The 19117-nt window shown below is 39.2% G+C and overlaps 1 protein-coding gene across 2 annotated transcripts; it reads right to left on the minus strand.

Annotated features, from left to right (window-relative positions):
- Window positions 1–9235: 9235 nt before the first annotated feature.
- Window positions 9236–18885, minus strand: HNRNPU (heterogeneous nuclear ribonucleoprotein U). 2 transcript variants are annotated; one of them, XM_065898070.1, is made up of 14 exons: window positions 17963–18803; window positions 17012–17123; window positions 16850–16923; window positions 14770–14909; window positions 14101–14200; window positions 13644–13756; window positions 13030–13293; window positions 12711–12830; window positions 12244–12372; window positions 11983–12151; window positions 11455–11709; window positions 10964–11148; window positions 10537–10608; window positions 9236–10077 (listed from the first exon to the last, which is right to left on the minus strand). In XM_065898070.1, exons 1-14 carry the CDS (start codon window positions 18651–18653, stop codon window positions 10024–10026), a joined length of 2478 nt encoding a protein of 825 aa, XP_065754142.1. In that variant the 5' UTR covers window positions 18654–18803; the 3' UTR covers window positions 9236–10023. The 2 variants fall into 2 exon arrangements, with proteins under 2 accessions (XP_065754142.1, XP_065754148.1); XM_065898076.1 differs by having other exon boundaries at window positions 9708–10077; window positions 18020–18885.
- Window positions 18886–19117: the final 232 nt, after the last annotated feature.

The raw sequence follows: 19117 nt of genomic DNA on the forward strand, positions 1-19117 counted from the left end.
GCAGTCTTGAGCACAGAAAACCCAGATACAACTCACTTCGGTGTGAACAAAGCCGAGATCAACTATAGAAAGCATTTTATATACCACAAGGCTTTCAACCAAGTAAATAAAGTATGTGTAAGTTGTTGTCATTTTACATGTGTATGAGTATTTACAAACTTATTCTGCCCCTGTATCTACTGTCAGTATAGCACATAGTGGACTCATACTTAAAATAAACCTCGTGTTTATCATGCTTAGAAAAGTGTTTCCTTATAGTAAGCAGTGAGTACACCTGACGTTTCAAGAAATAAAATCTCAGTTCGATGTTAAAACTTGCCTTAAAAACAAAAATCACAACTGTATTACCGTACCCTGTTAAAAATGAGGGGATACTTTCTGATTTCTAAAGCCAGTGATGTTATATCAGACTTAAAACTAATGGGTCGTCACTCTGCAATTTTTATTTTAAAAATGTACGCATTGCTTGACCCTATTCTTCCACTTCAACAGGTGAGTCATCTCTCAGAAAGGAAAAGTGGATTTTAGCTGCTCTAAATATTTTTGGGATGTATGCAGGGTTTTTATTTTTAAGTAGAACTTAAATATGTACATGGCACACATAAAAATATTTTCAGAAACTTGTTTGGTGCAAAGGAAAATACTGCAGAATTACATATTGTTTCATTTATGTAAAGACATTTATAATTCAACTGGCTGCCATTTTTAAAAAGCACCCAACACCCAACTAAGTCCACAGCATTTATTCATTCATTCATCAATTTTGGTTTAATAAATATCAACATTACTTAAAACACAGGCTTAGAGACCTTTCTGGTTAAGGAATGATAAGTATGAAAGAAGACACCAGTGGATAGGATTATGGCATTATTACTGGTCCTACTGATTATCATGGGTGAGCTAAACAGATCAAGGAAGAGATGTTTTGAAACTTTATTTTGTTCTGAATCCGTTTTCAGGATAGGTAGGGGCCTGCTCCAGTTCACTTCATAAGAGCAGTAGCATTTTCCCTCCCATGCTCACCTTCTTATGGCTGTCATTATGAGGGTTAGGGTACACAAGCTATATGGTTTACCAAATGCCCTATCATGAGTGACACTGTCAAGCATATATGTTCTAAGAGATTTTTATTGATCCTAATCATCTGGCAGCCACCAAAGGAAAGACTTGGACATTAACAAGGGAAGGTTATTAGAAAAGAGAAATAAGTTTTTGCAAGATCATCTGCCTGCCGTTACTGACACAAATCAGAGCTGGGTGCAGTCTGTATTATTCAAATTGATCTTAAACAATTATGTTAAAAATTCCATGTGACAGTCACTCATGTTTTAAAAGGCATGAGTTGGGGTGGGGTGGAGGAATTCATGAGTACTAATCAAATTTGATATTTAACAAGCTATGCAGGCCACTTACGTTCTCAGCTTCAGTTTGATAACATGTAACATGAAATCAGGCAAATGGATTATGTAAGTCAAGTCCCTTCCAGCTCTAGCACACTATGATTACGTCTTACCCTGAGTAAGAGAAAAATCTCTCAGCTGGTAAAAATTTCCAAGGCCTTCAATAATAACAAGGTTAGTTCATTTTCACAGCAGAATGACTGCATAAATTGGAGACCTGGATAAAAACAGAAGTTTAAATATAATTACTTATTTGGATTACTTTTCAAATATCAATTCATAAACTTAAATCATTAGCACTTTTTCTTTACCTATTAAAATGACACAAAATGCATTAATGAATTATTGGACCATTCAACATGCTCTAGGCCCTTAAAACATTGCTACCAGACCTCCAAGGCCTCCAAGTTGATCTTGACACTTCTACTTCTGGTCCCTCCAGTCCAATCTTCTTCCACTCTGCCATCCAACTTCAAGTTCAAACTGCGAAGTTTTGCCAGTCCCACCTCCAGTGTACCTCTGGCCACCATGAACTGAACTCATACCCCTGCTCAAATTTTTTCACTTCACTTATAATGCCCTTTTCCTGCCTCCTTCTCTATAACCTTCTACTCTCTTGCTAACTTCTAGAATTAGGATCATCACCACCTTTTAGGCGCTCTCACTACTTTGTTTCATGTTCCACTAACAGTAGTTGGCACTTCCACTGGTCGCTGACTTGTGCTACAAGAACCCTATCTTTACATTCCCAACCAAGTGTCTGGTATAAAGCAGTCAACACATGTTAGTTTAATTACTAAATGTTCACTAGTCCCTCTCACCCAAAAGCTTACACTTTCCAAACTTAAGCTGAAACAGTAACCTACCTTCCAAGCCCACTTGAAGCCTCCAGCTGCACTGCTTCCTTCATTATTCCATTAAATCCGAAATTTCACACTAGGTGATATAGCGGTAGGTACCAGCTAAATAGCTGATTAAAATAGAATTGTGGCAATTAGTAGGTTTAAAACTTTGCAGCTTATCATACCTACTTTAATTAACTACCTCTAAGTGCTTTATGCAGTTCCTCCCATTCCCTCACCCCTCCCTCTTTGTTTTTCCTTGACTACTTGCTTTACATCTCAGTAAAAGAACCTCAGGGAATTTAAAATTAAGCTTTTCTCTGGACTTGTGATTTCTATTGACCAAGTTTGCCAACAAGAAATCTGACTATCCCTAATACCATTATTTAATTTGCAAGCATCTCTTCAGTCTACGTACCTCTACTCCATCGCTGGTTTCCCTTTGCTTCGATTTTATAATGCGAGGAGGTCTATATAATAAATTCAGGATTCCTGTTTATGCACTTTTCAGCAAAAAGCTAGGGATCAAATAGGGTTTGAATCCTTCTATTCCTAGGTAAAAATCTGTGGTGGATGGGGATTAAGACACCCCTTTAAAAGTGATGTTAACGTAAACTACTTTGGGAAAGCAGAATACCTTCATGAGGAAAGTAGAAAAATTACTGATTGCTTTAACTGTGGTTTTTAACAGTACTCTAGAATAAAATATCTTTGGGAAGCATCTTAAAATACGGTCCATTGGTCATAAAATCAGGTCAGTAATAATATATAATATCCTCTACCACCCAAATACTGGTATCTTACACATGTTGTTTTTGTGCATTAAGTTCCATATTTAAATTTTAAGACAAGCTTTAGGGACAAAAAAGCTTAGTTTTTTAATAAAGTATTACATTTTAAAGTTCATAATGTGAGCACTACTGATCAGTGTTGCAAACATTTGAGTCTTTTCAACCACTTTATTTTCTGGAGATTAAAAGATGACTTTTTCCAAGTATTTTTATCTTGAGAAAGCTACCAGTGACTATAAGTACTAAATTAAAATTTCTATTGTTCACTAAATGTTCACATGGGCTTAACAGGCAGCTATCTTTTCTACTCTTTTCCAGGAATAACTTTTACTAAGTTCTGTAAGTTGTAAAACAGCTATTATATATGGCCTACCCTTAGGGGATTCAAATTTGCATATACTGGTTTCTTAAAGGGTTTTCATAAAAAACGTCTTCCCCCTTAGACAAGGACTAGTCACGTGAAATGAAACGTGTTCTATCTAAATTCTAAGTTTGCTTTAAAAACATCTTTCTAGTTTGCTTTTTCTCAATGAACAGAAATGGCTTTGAGTTTTTACCTTTTACTCTAAGTTGTCTGCTCTTCAAGTCTTTAGAGATTGCTTTTATTTGACAGAGTAGAACTGTATTTCACTCAGGAAACTCTGGTAGTTACATTTTCAGTCAGTACAGCAGCCAAGTCCTCTCACTTCACCAAAATACATTATTCTCAAGTATGTAGTGGGAAAAACTAATTTCTTCTAAGCTTCTTATTAAGTCTTTAAATAATTTCAGGGCAACAAGAAAGTACATGCTGTGGACTAGCATAATCAAAGTCCTTGTCTTAAATTTCACTTCTTGATCTTTTTGTACTTTGATGTAAATTTACATCACTTCATTCTCCAAAAAGATCATTTTCCAAGTTATTATAAGCTAACAAAAAGCATTTGTGCATTTAATACAGATACAGAAAGATTTTTGGGAACTCAAGGACATAGGTATCCTAGCTATCTTTGTATTAGAATATTGTAAGGAAGTATTTCAACGCTACAAGTAGGGAGGATATTGAAACAATGTCTTACATAACATTAAATAGAAGGAATCTGAACCATTAGAATAAGGATTTAACCTTAAAGGGACTTGGCTCTATTTGCATGTACTGCCTTTAACCTATGCAAGAGGACCACCAATTGCTAACATACCACCAAATACCTCACATTCTTTCAGGTATGCAAAGGAGATACTAGAGAACCTTTCTTTCCTGTTACAAACAAATCTATGCACCTAGTTACTAATTTCTCCCTTTCCCCTGCCTTTTTAAAATAAGAGGAGTTCTAATTAAGGTGATCCTGGAAGCCCAGTATAACACGTGTTAAATGTACAAGCAGCAATTAATTTGGAATACCTATTGGAATCACTGGAACACATTTACTTGGACCCTTTTACTCTTCCACACAGCACATTCACATGGACAGACTAAGGAAAAGGAGATGAAATTTAAATCAGCACATTATTTTTTATTTTTTCAAAACAAAAAAAAAAAGTAAGTTGGAACCTTTTGTTGTTCTTGACCGTGACTCTCCCATCTCCCTTAACTACAGACAACTGAAAGGATACCTTATTAACAACTACTTATTACAAAGTTATCCTGTCATTACTAAGTTATCCTTAGTACAAAGTTATCCTGTCATTCAAGTAAGCTTCAACTGTTCTTCTGAGGTATTAACTTTATCTCACTTTCTCTGCATCTCTTTTTTCGTTCTCACGAAAGCCACGCAAGTTAAATGTCTACAGTGGCCATCTCAAAGTTCTTGATTGCTTTTGCTTTTAAAAAAAAAAAAAAAATTTTGGCTGATACTAATTTGTGGCAGTGCTTCTCAAGTGCTTGGCAAGTATAAAATATCTTACTAGGCAAAACTAATTTTACTTCTTGTAAGAGCACAGAATGGAGTATTAGAGGATTGGCAGAAAAGAACATGCCACAACAGTTCAGTGTTTACAGCTTTTAAACACTATGCTAGCTTTCCAGGCCTGTAGTCCCTTCATAACATCCAGTTGTGCAGATACCCAAGCTGGGCATGCTCAGGAATAACTGCTGTGCCATTGGTGTAGCGCTGTGATTTTAACTGAAATATTTGAACAAATTAACTGAACAAATTAACTTTCCATAAGACATTTCTCCATTTGCCTGGACTGGTATTCCCACATCACTTTCAACTATAATAGTTTCTCATACCCACAGATCCAGTTTTGTTTAAAAGCAAAACCCCTGTTCCTTGTCAAGATGCAAGTACATGTTGATTCCTGGCATGAAAAGGAAAAAAAAAATTGTAATACTCCTAGGTGATAAAATGATTACACATTAAACACACGATTAAGTTCTTGTCCCAATAACTCACCTAACCAAACGGATTATAGATGTCCTGGCCTATCAGTTATCTGCAACATTTTCTCCCCTAATATTGGATCTACAATCGCCAGTGAAAGCACCAACTGTCTACATAATGCCAAAAAGTTGTACTTATTCAGCTTCCCAGGTGGACAGCACATTCCCAACCTAACCGCACAATTTACAGGTGTTACATTTTTTTGAGTAATTCTGGTTAACATTATGAGTAATATTCCCACCTATTTCCAGTCTACCATTCCTCATGGACTAATTCCTTGGGCAAACTAATTGAACATATCCTATCACCCTATATCTTTAGTCCATCGGCTAAGATGTGAAAGTATATATGCCTACTTATCTTTGTTAGCCATTTCCCTCCTACCTAAAGCTATTATTTTCTGAGATCCAGCTATCTGCATGGTTGAAATTTACTAAATGTGACCACCAAATAAAATGGCATACCTAATCAGCAAAATATATAAAAATTGTATGTTAAGGTAGGTTATTTCCTGTTCAAATTCACAAGTTTATAGTTTAAGATTAATGTTAAGGTACTTGGGGATGCTGGGTTTTGATTTTTTTCCTACCTCAACACACTAGGGGACACATACTACATCCATCAGTACTGTAGGTCATTTCCAAATTCTTAAGGATTTACTTTTCAAACATCAAGATTAGTATGGATTAATAAAACAAATGTCACTTCAACAGGAGTTAGGTGGACTATGTAATTTTACTATGTGTCTTGTAAACATGTACCTGTAGTACTAAGTTAAGAACTAGGGATTAGAGCAGCCTAAATAAAACTCAAGCACTGAACTGGCTAGATCTATTACCTGCATGTTTTAGCACAGAAGTTGTGCAATGACAGGGCCAAAAAGAGTCACATCTGAAAATTACCCAAGATAAAGGCTCTCCACATCACAAGGATATTGCAGTTTTACCTATTTTTTAGTTAAGGCAATTAATGATTTGAAGAAACCGTGGTTTAACCTAATTAAATCCAAATTGCTGTTTAGAGATGAGGCAGTTGGTAAGTTTCTAACTCAAAGCACTAACTTAACAGTCCCTTAAAACTCACGCATAAGCAAGAGTTCCAATACATAAACTAAGCATTGCAACTTATTGTCAGGCCATTGCCATTAACATACACCCTTATTTTCATTAACTATTAATAAAATGTTAAAACCTAAACCCATTTTTATAAAGTCCAGAGCCCCAGAAATATGAACAATGACCAAGTTTAGATTCAAAACATTTCAATGTGTAAGAAGGAAATTATGGAAACTAATGATTTTAAGATGTGTTTTATATCTAATACCAGCAACTACGACCTGGACTGAAGATACAAGTTTATGCCTTGCCTTCCTTAGTAAGTTTATTCTGGTTTAGGCTTTTAAAGCACATCAGAAATACCCTTACAGATCTTTACATGTGAAAGATGCCTATACCAGTGCCTTATAAGCTATCAAAATGTTTCCTCATTTGTGCAATGGGATGGGCTATAAAAAACAATCCTAGGATAAAAGCCAATTTATATTAAGTAAAAGTTCATAGAAAAATGTCAATTTCCACAACTGAGGCGAATACAAAACAGTCTGTCCATGAACGTAAACTCCACAGGAGGTGAAAAAGAAATACTACCGAGTTACCTTTCCTTGAAAACAGTATTTTTTCAAGGAAAACTGTCTTTAACAAGGTTTAAAATCTTGTGAGTGTTCAAAACATCTAGTTCCATATTTATTTTCAGACAGGATACTAGGCAAATGACAGCTTATCGTTTCCTAGATTTAATATGGCTTCTTTTTGTCACTTCAATGTCAAATTGATTTGACTCATACTTCATTTTTAAGATTTCATCTTGCTGTCTGGGTATCAGGGCCAGAAGCTGGTCTCAGCCTCCTAGGTCTGAGCCAGAGCCAGCCACCAAAGGCTAGATAGAAGTAACAAGGCGTAAACTACCAGCAACAAAGAAAACTTTTTACAGTTCCAGTTACTTTATGACTTCTAACTTAAAGCACTTTCTGTTCTTTCCTGATTAACGTCTTAGTAACCAATCTAATCCAATTCTTGCCTCAGGATGATAGGTATTAACTATATGCAAAAGTTTCTAGTGAAAGCACCCCTTAAACCAAGAGCAATCTCACAGGTGAGTTTTCTCAGGGTATAATTGGGACATCTGTTCAGATAATTTTTGTTTATTCAGTGTTTTGCTTGCCATTGAGGGGAGGTAGGCAAGGGAAGGGGTGAACAATAAACCAAGTTTCTCATTTACAGATCTCATTATGCCAAACTTGGCATCAACTTTTTTTCTTATTTGCTATATGGTGCACTCCCTCTTCTTAATTTCTTAAATACTCTCTAGGATTATGTCACTTCATACAAATGCAGGTGTTACTATTAATTCTGACCTTGAAACTGCTTCTTAAAACTTAACATTTTCCTGGGCATTTTTATCTATCCCATCTCTCTTCCCAAAACTTTCTGTGCCGCACAGGCATGACAGCCTACCAAATGTCACTTGGCCATCACTCTCCCACTGCAATGATTAGAATATGAATTCTTTAATAAGCAATTTTAAGCTAGAAGGTATATCCAAGATTTTTCAATAGCACCTAAACATTTAGGACACAAACACTGATTAGCAACAAACCTTACTCCCCCCGCCCCCCCCCCCCGCTAAGTTTATACAACCCCAGTAATACTGATGTATACTGAAAAGCAGACTCATGCAAATGGTTGCTTGCATTAAGTTAACTGCTAAAAAGACAAAAGCTCCTGAGGCACTATCTTGTACTGTTAAGTATTCCTATGGTTAATTGTAGGGTTATAGGCCAAAAAATTCTCAACTGAACCTACACCATTATCTGAAACTCAACTCCAGCTCATCCTTTAGCAAGAAAATTCCTAGGAGTATAAATAGTTAAAAATCTGATCTTAAATGGCTAAAACAAAAATCTAAACAGTCAAATATAAACAAACCTATACTTACCAGAAGCAACCTAAAACACCAATGAAACACTAAACTGATGTCAAGTTTTAGTTCTACAGTTTGACTCCTGATTCCTCACCTCACATGAGTGAGGGTCCTTTAGAAGATTAAGTGTTCTGTGCAAACCCAATAAAATTACAATTAGGGGATCTAATGTTATCACATAACTACAGTTAAGTTAGCAGTGTTGTGTAGTAGTGACTGGCTTGCATGATGGCTTCTAAAAGCATCTGTTCCCAGAGTTTCATGTATTATACAGATGTATATATAATTATCAGTTGAGGACAGCCATTAGCATTTTGTAAAGATGATAAACTGAGTGTTAACTTCTCCCAGCCAGTACCTTTTCCCCTCGTTAAATGTTAAAAGTCATCTGGGCGGGGAGGGGAAGGGAAGCATTCAACTTTACTTCATAATTTAAAAAGTCAATTGTCAGTACACATTTAAGTTTTTAAAACCTAAATGTTCCAAGTACAGAGAATAAGCTGTCCAGAAAGCACACACTTAAATTTTCTCCTCTTGGGAGTTTCATAAAGGGATTTTGAACCTTGATGGCGAGAATCCCAAAACGAGAGTAAAATGAATTCTTTTTATTGCAAACAAACGTCTAAATTAATTTCTCCACCCACTTTCTTTAGAAAGAAAAAGAAATCAGCAGGCTAAGGAGATACCCATTCAAGAACTGACATGATTAAAAATTAAGATATAAATGGGTGACTCACAATTTCATTAGCTTACAAAGATGGTGGAGTTAACTACTACAAGCACACTAGTTATACAGTATTTTGTGGGAGAAGGGCATACAGACATAGCTAACTTCATATAGATCCCATTAGACAACTGGATTTACAACAAGTTTTTTTAATAAGAAATGGGCAAAGCCAGCTTTCTTTTCAGAATCAAAATGCAGAACAAATGGAAAAATTATGGTATTTAACCTTCACAAGTTTGAGCCTCCACAAATAATGCAACCAAGTTTTACATTTTTAACAGCCCTTCTACATACACTCCATCTTCTCTATCTTAGTTCCAAATTTTATCTTCATTCCCAAATATGCCAATTGCATTGTTACTTAAAAAGAAAGAGCCTTCCCAGTTACTGTCAAAAACTACTATTTAGCTTACCCCTCCACTACTCAGCAAACTACAGAGAGGATGGAGTGTAATACGAGCAGTACAGAGTCTTATGCAATTCATGAGGACCACTTAGTCCTTACATGAATCTGGTTGCTAACATTTCTATTATATTGTGACAATAACTCCCGACTGTTATCTCTGAGAAATGGGGGGAGTAAATTCTTAATAAAAGACACCAGGTACAAAGCAACATTTTACTTTTGTTGTGATAAAAAAAAAAGTCACATTTTACAGATAAAATGTAGAACCCTGAAATACTGACACATTCTCTTATCGTGCACAATGCTGAGGTTCTCTTACGATTCACTTTAAAACTGCAATTAAAAATGTACAAAAAAGAAAAGAAAAAAAAAAATCAACCCACAAAGCTTCTAAAAAAGGAACCCGCAGGCACTTCCTCTTGTGGAATGTTTAAAAAGTTAGCCTACTAAAGAAAACAGTCGACTTCTTGTGAAGGTTTTGGAGAAATATGTATCAGTTCGTTTTATTTGGGTATTCAATAATATCCTTGGTGATAATGCTGACTCCATGGCTTCTGACCCCAGAATTGCTGTAAGAGAAAATTTTTTTTTTAAAGAAAAAACATCAATAAGCCACTCAAACTGCTTTTAGGAAATGACAATCTAATTCAGAGTAATTGCTGGAGACAAATTTATACCTGTCATACCTCTGATTTATCAAGCCAGATTTAGTTGGTATTAATATCCCATTATCAATACACATTACAAAAGGAAACACATTATGACTTGGTTAGTTTATACAATTAAAGCTAGCAGTAAAAAGAACCATATGTATTAAATACTATTTTATTTAAAATATTAAGTTACAGCAAACTCCAACCTATTTTGTCTTCAAAAGACATTATGGCTACAACTGCAACACAATTCACACCTTGCCCTGTAACACTTATAAACACTTCAATCCCTGGACAAGATCTTTTTTCAAGATTGACTCTTATGAATTCAAAATACAATTAAATGTACAAAAAAGCACATAAGGAATTACTTACACCCTGCTGCCACTGGTTGTAGCCCTGAGATTGATTTTTGTAGCCACGATTGTTTCCTCGTCCTCTGAAGTTCTACAAAAAGAAAAAAACCTTTAAGAGCACAAGTTGTTAGGTTTGTATATGGGACAGGGGGAGAAGAGGAGACACAGCCACAGAAACAGGTAAGATTGCCAGTCAGCCATTAACCTCTGAGCACTCTCTGCTGCGTTTGCTCTCAGGTGATTAACTTATTCGCTATGAGACATCACCTGACTTGTTGCTAGTTAATGCACCTGAAAAATCAATGTAAGTGAAATTGACTCATTTTACCATCACTATGCGTACATGCTGTGTTCCTAACTCTTTCTGAGGCTGCGCAACATATGCCTTTAACTTTCCAGACTAAACTATATAGAGAAACAGTGTATACAGGAACTTAAATCATTACCTGGTTGTAGTTCCCTCTGTTAGGCATTCCACCTCTGTTGTAATTCCCTCTGTTTGAATAACCGCCTCGGCTGGGAAAAACAGGGCCACGAGGATATGGATAGCCAATTCCACCACTTCCGCCACCGCCACCACCTCTCTGTGGCATATTGCCCCTCCTATTATATCCACCACGATTCCCAGGAGCTAAAACAAGAGAGGTTTCATTTAATAGTGAGTTGTTACCTTCTTTACACACGACTTAGGGTTCTCCTGGACCATTCCTTTATTTTATGAAAAAAATGTTTAATTTAACCATTCAACATAACCTAGGTGTGTTTACCATCAAATCGCATGAAGTTATTTTACTATGGTTACTAAGACAGCTAGGACACGAGGATCAAAAACTTCCTATGTTAAATTCAGCAGAAAAACATACAGACCCAAACTAGAAGATTACAGATTACTTGTTTCAACATTGAACCAAATAAATAATATTCAAAATTAACTTGCCTCCTCCTCTGAAATTTCCACCACGCATATTGAATCCACCGCGCCCTCTATGGCCACCACCTCTGTTAAACTGGTTCTTGCCACTCTTATTTTTATTGCTCTTCTTTGAGCCTGTGTTCTGTTTCTTTTCCGGTGGAAGAGCTTTTTTGCTTTCTTCCTTATATTGCTCCAAAAGTTTTTGGGCTTCCTCCTTCTGAAGTTCAACATACGTTATTTCATCAAAGCACTCAGCTACTTCTGGCAGAGTAAAGTTTCCTACAAAACATTAAATCATATTAACCTACAAATCCACTACATACACATTCACAATCCTAGAGCCTACAACTCTCAAGCAGCTTAATTCCTGCAAAGCATACAGTATCTATTCACCCAGTGCCTATTCTTGTTTTAATTACATTTTCTTAAACAAGTGAAGTACGCTCATTTACAGAGTTAACTCCTAAAACAGTATTATTAACACAAAATTTAAGTTCACAGATATAAATCACAGAAAGATATTTAACGTAACAGTAGAAATAAATTTCATGCCTTTCATTTTGAGGACTGCATGTTCTGGTAGGTCTTTTCCCTCTACTTCTGCTTTCTTCTGTGTTCTTTGCTTATAGTCTTCATCTTTTGGGCAAACTACAACAGCTTTTCGTTGGAAGCCTGCAAACAGGCACATTTTTCTCCTCTGGGCAGCAGCAGACACATTTGTCTTTAAAAAAAAAAAAAAAAAAGTTTATAACCCCAAACATTAATTCTATAATTATCACAGTTACTTTTTTCAATCTCAAAGCTGCAGCTCACCTGATCCAAAATGAAATTTCTCTTCTTACGGGCAGCAATCTCAATAAACTTTCCAAGACACTGTGGAGCTCTCTGCAACAGCGTGTTTAGTTTCCCAGTATCTGCCATTTGCTTCTTAAAACCTGCCACCTGTTTTTAAAAGTTAAAGTTTCAAAATTTAAATATTGCCTTTTCTCATTGCTACAGAAAAGGATATTTTATACTGTAACAACACCCAGTGCCTTCAATTCATTTTTAGCTACTGGATAATCCGAGTCCAAAACCTTCTATAGAAAAGAGAAGGAAGCCTAAGCTAGCCATTGGAAGGCAGTTTACCTTACAGGTAAAGAGCCTGCTTAAATAACCAGTTTAACTGCCCGAACTCCTATCTCTAAAATACTAACACAAAATGAATAAAGACAGACAAAACGGTTACCCCGAATACCTTCTAGTCTTAAAAATGCTGAACTCATGCCCAATCTACTTACCATCATTTTATCCATTATGGTGTTTGTTCCAAGAATGTTGTATTTACCAGGATTTTCTGCTGCATGTTTAGTAACCCAGGTAGTTTTTCCAGCTCCTGGCAAGCCAATCATCATAACCACCTACAATGGAAAGAATTCTTTAAATATTTTTTTTAAATGCACAAAAGCGCGGTTTACATATCTGAACTTTCACAGCCTTTTAATGGGAACAACATGTATGGCAGTTAGTAAATTAAACAGAGCAACCATCCAACTCTTCTAAATGTCATTTTTGCCAAGCAAAAGCAACCTTCAAAATTCTTTTTTTAAAATGACTTACTTCACAATCTTTCTTCTCTTCAGGCCCCTTTGGTCCTCTAACTCGATCCTCCAAGGGGACATTCTGGATAAAAGTATAGTCTTCAGGTATTGGAAAATATGGCTTTTCCTTCTGACCAAAATTAAACTCAACCGCACAGTTGTGGCACAGAACATGCGGGAAGAGTGGTCGTCCAGCAAGAACTTCCTTACTGATTTTGAAGGCAATGCCAAGATCTTGTCCATTCTTTGCATAGGAGAGTTCTACTTCATCACTTTCAAAATTCTGTTAATTGGAGAAAAAAATTAACGCGTTTTAATATGCTTCTTATAATACTTCTTTTAAAAAAAAACTTCAAAATTCAAGTTAGGAGTGAAGCTTTATCCTGTAGAAAACATATTTAGGTTATACATTAAAGAGCTTTGGTAACATTTGGTTATATACAACTAGAACACCTATATCCACAAGCAGAAATTAATATTGCTCTAAAAGACTAGATTTTCGGATCAACTTCACATTAAGTAGTTTTCAGTCAAAATGAAATAGTATTGAAAACTGACAACGATATAATGTTAAAATACTCTTTCTTATCTACTAACTTGCTATTTATATGTAGAAATTTAGCTACGACTTACAACAAAACATGTAATCACATCATTTTCATCAAACTTCTCTCCATAATCTTCAGTCTCACAGCTGCATGTTTTTATTCCTTTTAGAGAATACCCATAAGAAAATTCTTCTTCACCTAAGGAAATAATTAACTTTCATGAATTCAGTTTTTCAAAAGTCCAATGACCCACGTACTTTTAACATTCCAGATGTAGGGTTTATACTAGATATAAAGTTAATGAGAGCTAGGTGGTTATATAACTAGCTGACAAATTGCATACCATGGATAATATTCTATTTCAACCATCAGTCATAAACCAAGTAACCACAAAGAAAGAAAAGCTAAAATTTAGCCAGTGTCCATGTTATTATTATTCATCTCTAAAAACAGGCAAAAAGTTTAGAATGCCTTCTAGTCTAATTACTGAAATCAAACCCTGAACACTCATGAGTACATAGATACTCAAATGGAAACTTTACCAAGCAACATTCCACTTGTGGTTAGTGACCAGCCAATCCGAACTTCGTGTATGTCAATATCTTTTGTATATAAATGCCTTACTGGGATCTTCTCTGTAACCTGGAAGTCAAATCATAAATGATTAAACTGTAAACGAAGGAAAATAAACCACTGAACCAACGCTGGTTTATTTCATTCGGGCAATGGGCTAATTTTTCTCCAGCTACAAAGTACAGAAAGATAGCAACTCTACTCTTCCCCCTAACATTCACAAGAACTTTAACTGATGTAAGGGTTTTTAACTTGAAACGGAAAATGGTTAAGTACTTGGTTAATTCACGTTTAAAAGAAAACGTTGAAATTACATATTCTCAATACTCAAAACCAACTAAAGTATTCATTTAACATGCTTTTTCTCTGGAACAAAAACAGGAGCCTAACCAAATTTATTTTCAAACCCATGGTGGGCCTTTCAAGTGCCTGATAAAAAATGAACACCCTAAATAAAAATTAGGCTGGCTCTATATGGCAACTTCTAATATAACAAACATCCTAAACTGTTACAAATCATAGATTCCAAGTCCCACAAAAACTTGAAAAATTACAAGTTCCAATGACATCTAAGTGTCAGGGAAAAACTCACAAAGGTTCTTAAGGAAAAAAAGACATCATCACAAAATTGCATTTACCTTCATCTCAAAACAGACTTTGCCTTTTGACACACCATAGGATGCCCTTCCTCCAGCCCAAAGAAAAGCAAAACTCTCCATAGTAAGGGAAGAAGCACTGAGGCGATCTCTTGATATTTTAAAATGTAGATCACAATTATCTGCAATTATATCAAATACCATATTATTTCTTTTGATATCCAATACAAATGTATCTGCTATGTAGACAAAACTTTATTAAATTTTCTCATATTTCTTAATGTTGCATACATTTTTACAGATCATGCTGTTGTTCGAATTTTCAGTTCAAGCCCCGCTCCCACCAAGTCAATTCTTGTCAAATTATGAACTAGAGCATACACTACCTGTGCAACTAACAAATATTGAGGTTTAGTATGTGTATTTAAGTATATAAAATGATCAAGACAATGTGACATTAATACATACCTGCTCTGCTCTTTACCTTGATTTAGAGGCAAGCAGTAGAGGATAGCAGGAAATCAAAGTGAAGCATGCCAGACCAGGTAGAATTTACCAGTGCCACAATAAAACTGAAGGGAGGCCATGATCACGTATTTTAAAATACGAGTATGAGCTGTTGATCCTGCACTTTACAGGGGCTCTAGATCTTAAATTGTTTGCTAAAACTTGTTAAGGCAGTTTCAATCTGCAAAATACAAACCTGGTCATCTAATGCTGTTACTACTACAGCATTTTAGGTCCCCTTTCCCCAGACTTGCCTGTTAATCAATAACAATGGGGGATTACACACTTTGGAATAATCCAAATCCAAAACGTCTTTAACCTAGCTACCTTTGGGTCACTGGCTCATTAGCATGCACCTTCTGAGTTCTCAGTCAAGGGAGCACTGAAGTTGGAAAGCTACTGGTGATATGAAATTAAATCTACAGTTTGGAATTCTCCTTAAATTAGCTTTGTTCTTTTATTCCCGATCATCACTAACAGAATTTTCAATTCAACCAATTGTGTTTGAACCCAATAACGCACTTAAATTGATATCCCTAGGTGAGGAGCTAAAAGCCTTTTATAATAGTATTACCTTGCCAAATTATTGCTTCAGTATCTCGCCAATATTTAAGCAACTGAATTTAACGTAAAACATTCAACTACTCTTCCATGGGCAAGTCTTTAAAAAAAAAAAAACACTCCACTATCTCAACTATGCAGTAAAGCATATGCAATAAGAAATCAAGACTTATATTTACACTGCCTTACACATCTAAATGAAAACCATATGTATTCCAAAACATGAGACTCTAAGCTTCAACTCCTTAGATCTACAGGACAAGTTGACACCTTACCTCTAAGCAATTATTTCTACCCTTTGTTCTATCACAGAAACAATTGTACTTTCTGATCACTACACCAAACAAATGATTTTTTTTTTGTATTAGAAAAATTAGGAATCTGACAGCCAAGGCCCATTTAGAGGTTTGCAATACTTCCTCATACTCAATTGCAACCCAACTGGGTAAAGTAGCAGTATTTACAGCGCTGCCATTGATACCATTCGCTGCTGAAGAAAGCTAGTGGCCCAGTGATAGCCCACTGCTGCTGCCCCAGGTCTTTGGAAGAAATCAACTTAGCTTAAAGCAGCAGCTACTGAACTGGAATTGAGAACAAAAGAGCAGTTATTGAAAAAGTATTATTACAATCTTTTAGAATAGGGAATATAATGGCGTGCTAATGGAAAAGCCATTAATATTTAACTAAGCCCAAAGAGCTCACTTAACATAATCCCACAAAAAAATGACATTACTTTATCGTAGAAGCCTAAATGGACAAGTTATAAGTAGTCTTACAAGTTTCCATTAGCTAGACAGTCAAATATTGGCATTAATTTCACATTCCTACAAATGAGAACTTTAAAGCCATACCAAAAAACATCAAATTGTTAGAGCCTGTAAAATTATCAATACAACTACTGTACTAAATATTAAGTGACCAGAATCTGGATATAAGCCATCATCTTCCTACTTTTAAAACAGCTGTTTACACGTGTTAAGTTTTCTAATATTTTGTAACCAAAAACCACATTTGACAACTGGGGGAGGAACGGGGGAGAAACAGCTTCACTTACAAGTATCAAGACAAACAACTGTGTCGTCGAAGTGCTCATCTTCTTCTTCAACAGGTGGCTGAGGAGATTTAGCTCTGAAAGACAGAATTGTCTCCTGATACAGCTTTCCCCACCAAAGCATAAAGAACAGGTGACAAGTAACACTACGTTAACATCCTCTACCTGCTATACTTGTTCTCTTCAATGTACTCAAAATAGCCACGGCCATGATCTTCTCGAGGTCTTTTAACACCTCTCTTTTTATCTCCGCCTTTCTGTTCTGTTTTGCCGTCTCCTACAACACACGACACCCCTTTATAAGAGACCACGCCGCAACAAAACAAACAAAAAAACCTATTCTGTTTTGACGCCCCAAAAAAGCTCGACTTTCCCCGTTCATTTTTTTAAGTGTTTTCAATCGACGACTCAAATGAGAATTCAACGAAAAACCCAATTGGAACTGGACGAGAATTAGTTACGCAGTCTAAGGACATTGCTAATTTCGCCAACCTACTCGAATATTCGAAAAAGCTAATGAAAACTCAGCGCGGCCCAGGCCCGAAGCCCACGTGTATCCCAGAGAGAGTTCAGGAAGGGGGGAGGGGCCGAAGCGCCCCGCCCGCGCTCCCCTCCCCCACCCGGGCCCGCGCTCCCCGCGGCCGCATTGTACTGCTCGCCGCTGGCCCCGCCCGGCCCCGCCCGCCGGAAGTGACGTCACGCCGAGCCCGGCGCGCCTTGCACAATACCGCGGCCCGGAGCCGCCACAGCGCGCCGCCGGGGCCCCGGGCCTCCCCTCCCCCCGAGACATGTGCCCGCACTGCGCGCACGCAGCACGGCGGCGCCACCACGGCTCCTCCCCCTCCAGCGGCAGCTGCAGTTCCCCCCCCCCCCCCACCCCGGCTCTCCAGCCACATAATGGAGGCGCTGCCGCCGCCGTCACACACCAAGCAGAGGCCTCACGTCTAATCCGGGATTCCCCCCCCCACCCCCTCGCAGGGGCCTCCGCCCCCCCCCCCGGGGGCTCCCTCCCGCGGCGGGGCTCCCTCCTCCCCCAGCGGGGCTCCGGCAGGCCTGGGCACGGTCCCCACCCCGCGCGGGCCTCCCGCCGCGCGCAACCAACCACGCAGCACTCACCCGCCGCCGGAGCCCCGGGGCGACCGCCGCCTCCGCCGCCTTCCGCCTTCTTCTTACCTCCCGCCTGCTGCTGGCCCTGCCTCGCCCCGGGCGGCGCCACCGTCACCGCGAACAGCGACGTGGGGCCGCTGCTCTTCCCCGCGGCCTCCTTGGCGGCCCCGCGCTGCTGCTGGGGCTGTTGCTGCGGCGCCGCCGGCGGTTGAGGCTGCTGCTCCCCGTGCCCGTTCTCGTCGCCCGCGGCTTCCTCCTCGTCTCCGAGCTCATCCTCCCCTTCCTGGAAGCCCTGGTCGTCGCCATTCTCGTCCTCCGAGGCGGCTTCCTCCTCCTCCATCGGGCCCGAGTCGGCCGCCCCCGCGGCGCCGTTTTCCTCCCCGAGCTCCATCTGGTCGCCATCCAGGGCGGCTATCCCTTCCTCCTCCTCCTCCTCTTCCTCCTCGTCGTCATCGCCGCCTGCCGCGGCCTCCTGCTCGAGGCCTGCTCCCGAGCGCCCGGCGGAATCCCCGCCCAGGTCTAGGCTGCCGTTCCCGGGCTCCATGGCGGGGCGGCCCCCGGCCTCCTCGTCGTCCAGCGCGGCCTGGAGACGCTCCATGAGCTCGGCCTTGAGGCCCTTGTCGGACAGGCGCCGCTTCTTGAGCTCCTCCTTCAGCTCCGACACCTTCAGCTTTTTCACATTAACAGGCGAGGAACTCATGGTGAGGCCCCGATTCACCGCTAGGCGCTGGCTCAAACTCGGCTCCGCTCACTCGGCAACTGGCGGCGGCTGAGGCTGCTCCTCGGCCCAGGCGGCGGCTGCGGCTGCGGCTGGAGCTGCGTTCCTGCTGCAGAGCGGATCCGCCTGGTGTCGAACGGCGCCAATTCCTTTCACCGAGTTCGCGAGGAAGACGCGGAGACTCGCCTGGCGCGAGCGAGCACGCAACGTCCTCTCGCAGGGGCGGTGCCGCGCACGTAATATAGCCGCCCCGCCCCTGCGCCGGCTGAGCGCCCGCGCTCGCCCCGCCCCTCCCACGCCTGTTCCCCCCGCTCCCACCCGAGCCGCGGGCCGGGAGCGCGGCGACGCGCACTGCGCTTGCAACTGGGGCCGAGCTAATGGAGGAGGAGGAGGAAACCTCCTTCAGTTAAACCGACTCACTGCAACATTTATTGGCCTTTCCAGCT

The sequence above is a fragment of the Phocoena phocoena genome, chromosome 1 (assembly GCF_963924675.1).
Source record: "Phocoena phocoena chromosome 1, mPhoPho1.1, whole genome shotgun sequence".
NCBI classification, from domain to species: domain Eukaryota; kingdom Metazoa; phylum Chordata; class Mammalia; order Artiodactyla; family Phocoenidae; genus Phocoena; species Phocoena phocoena.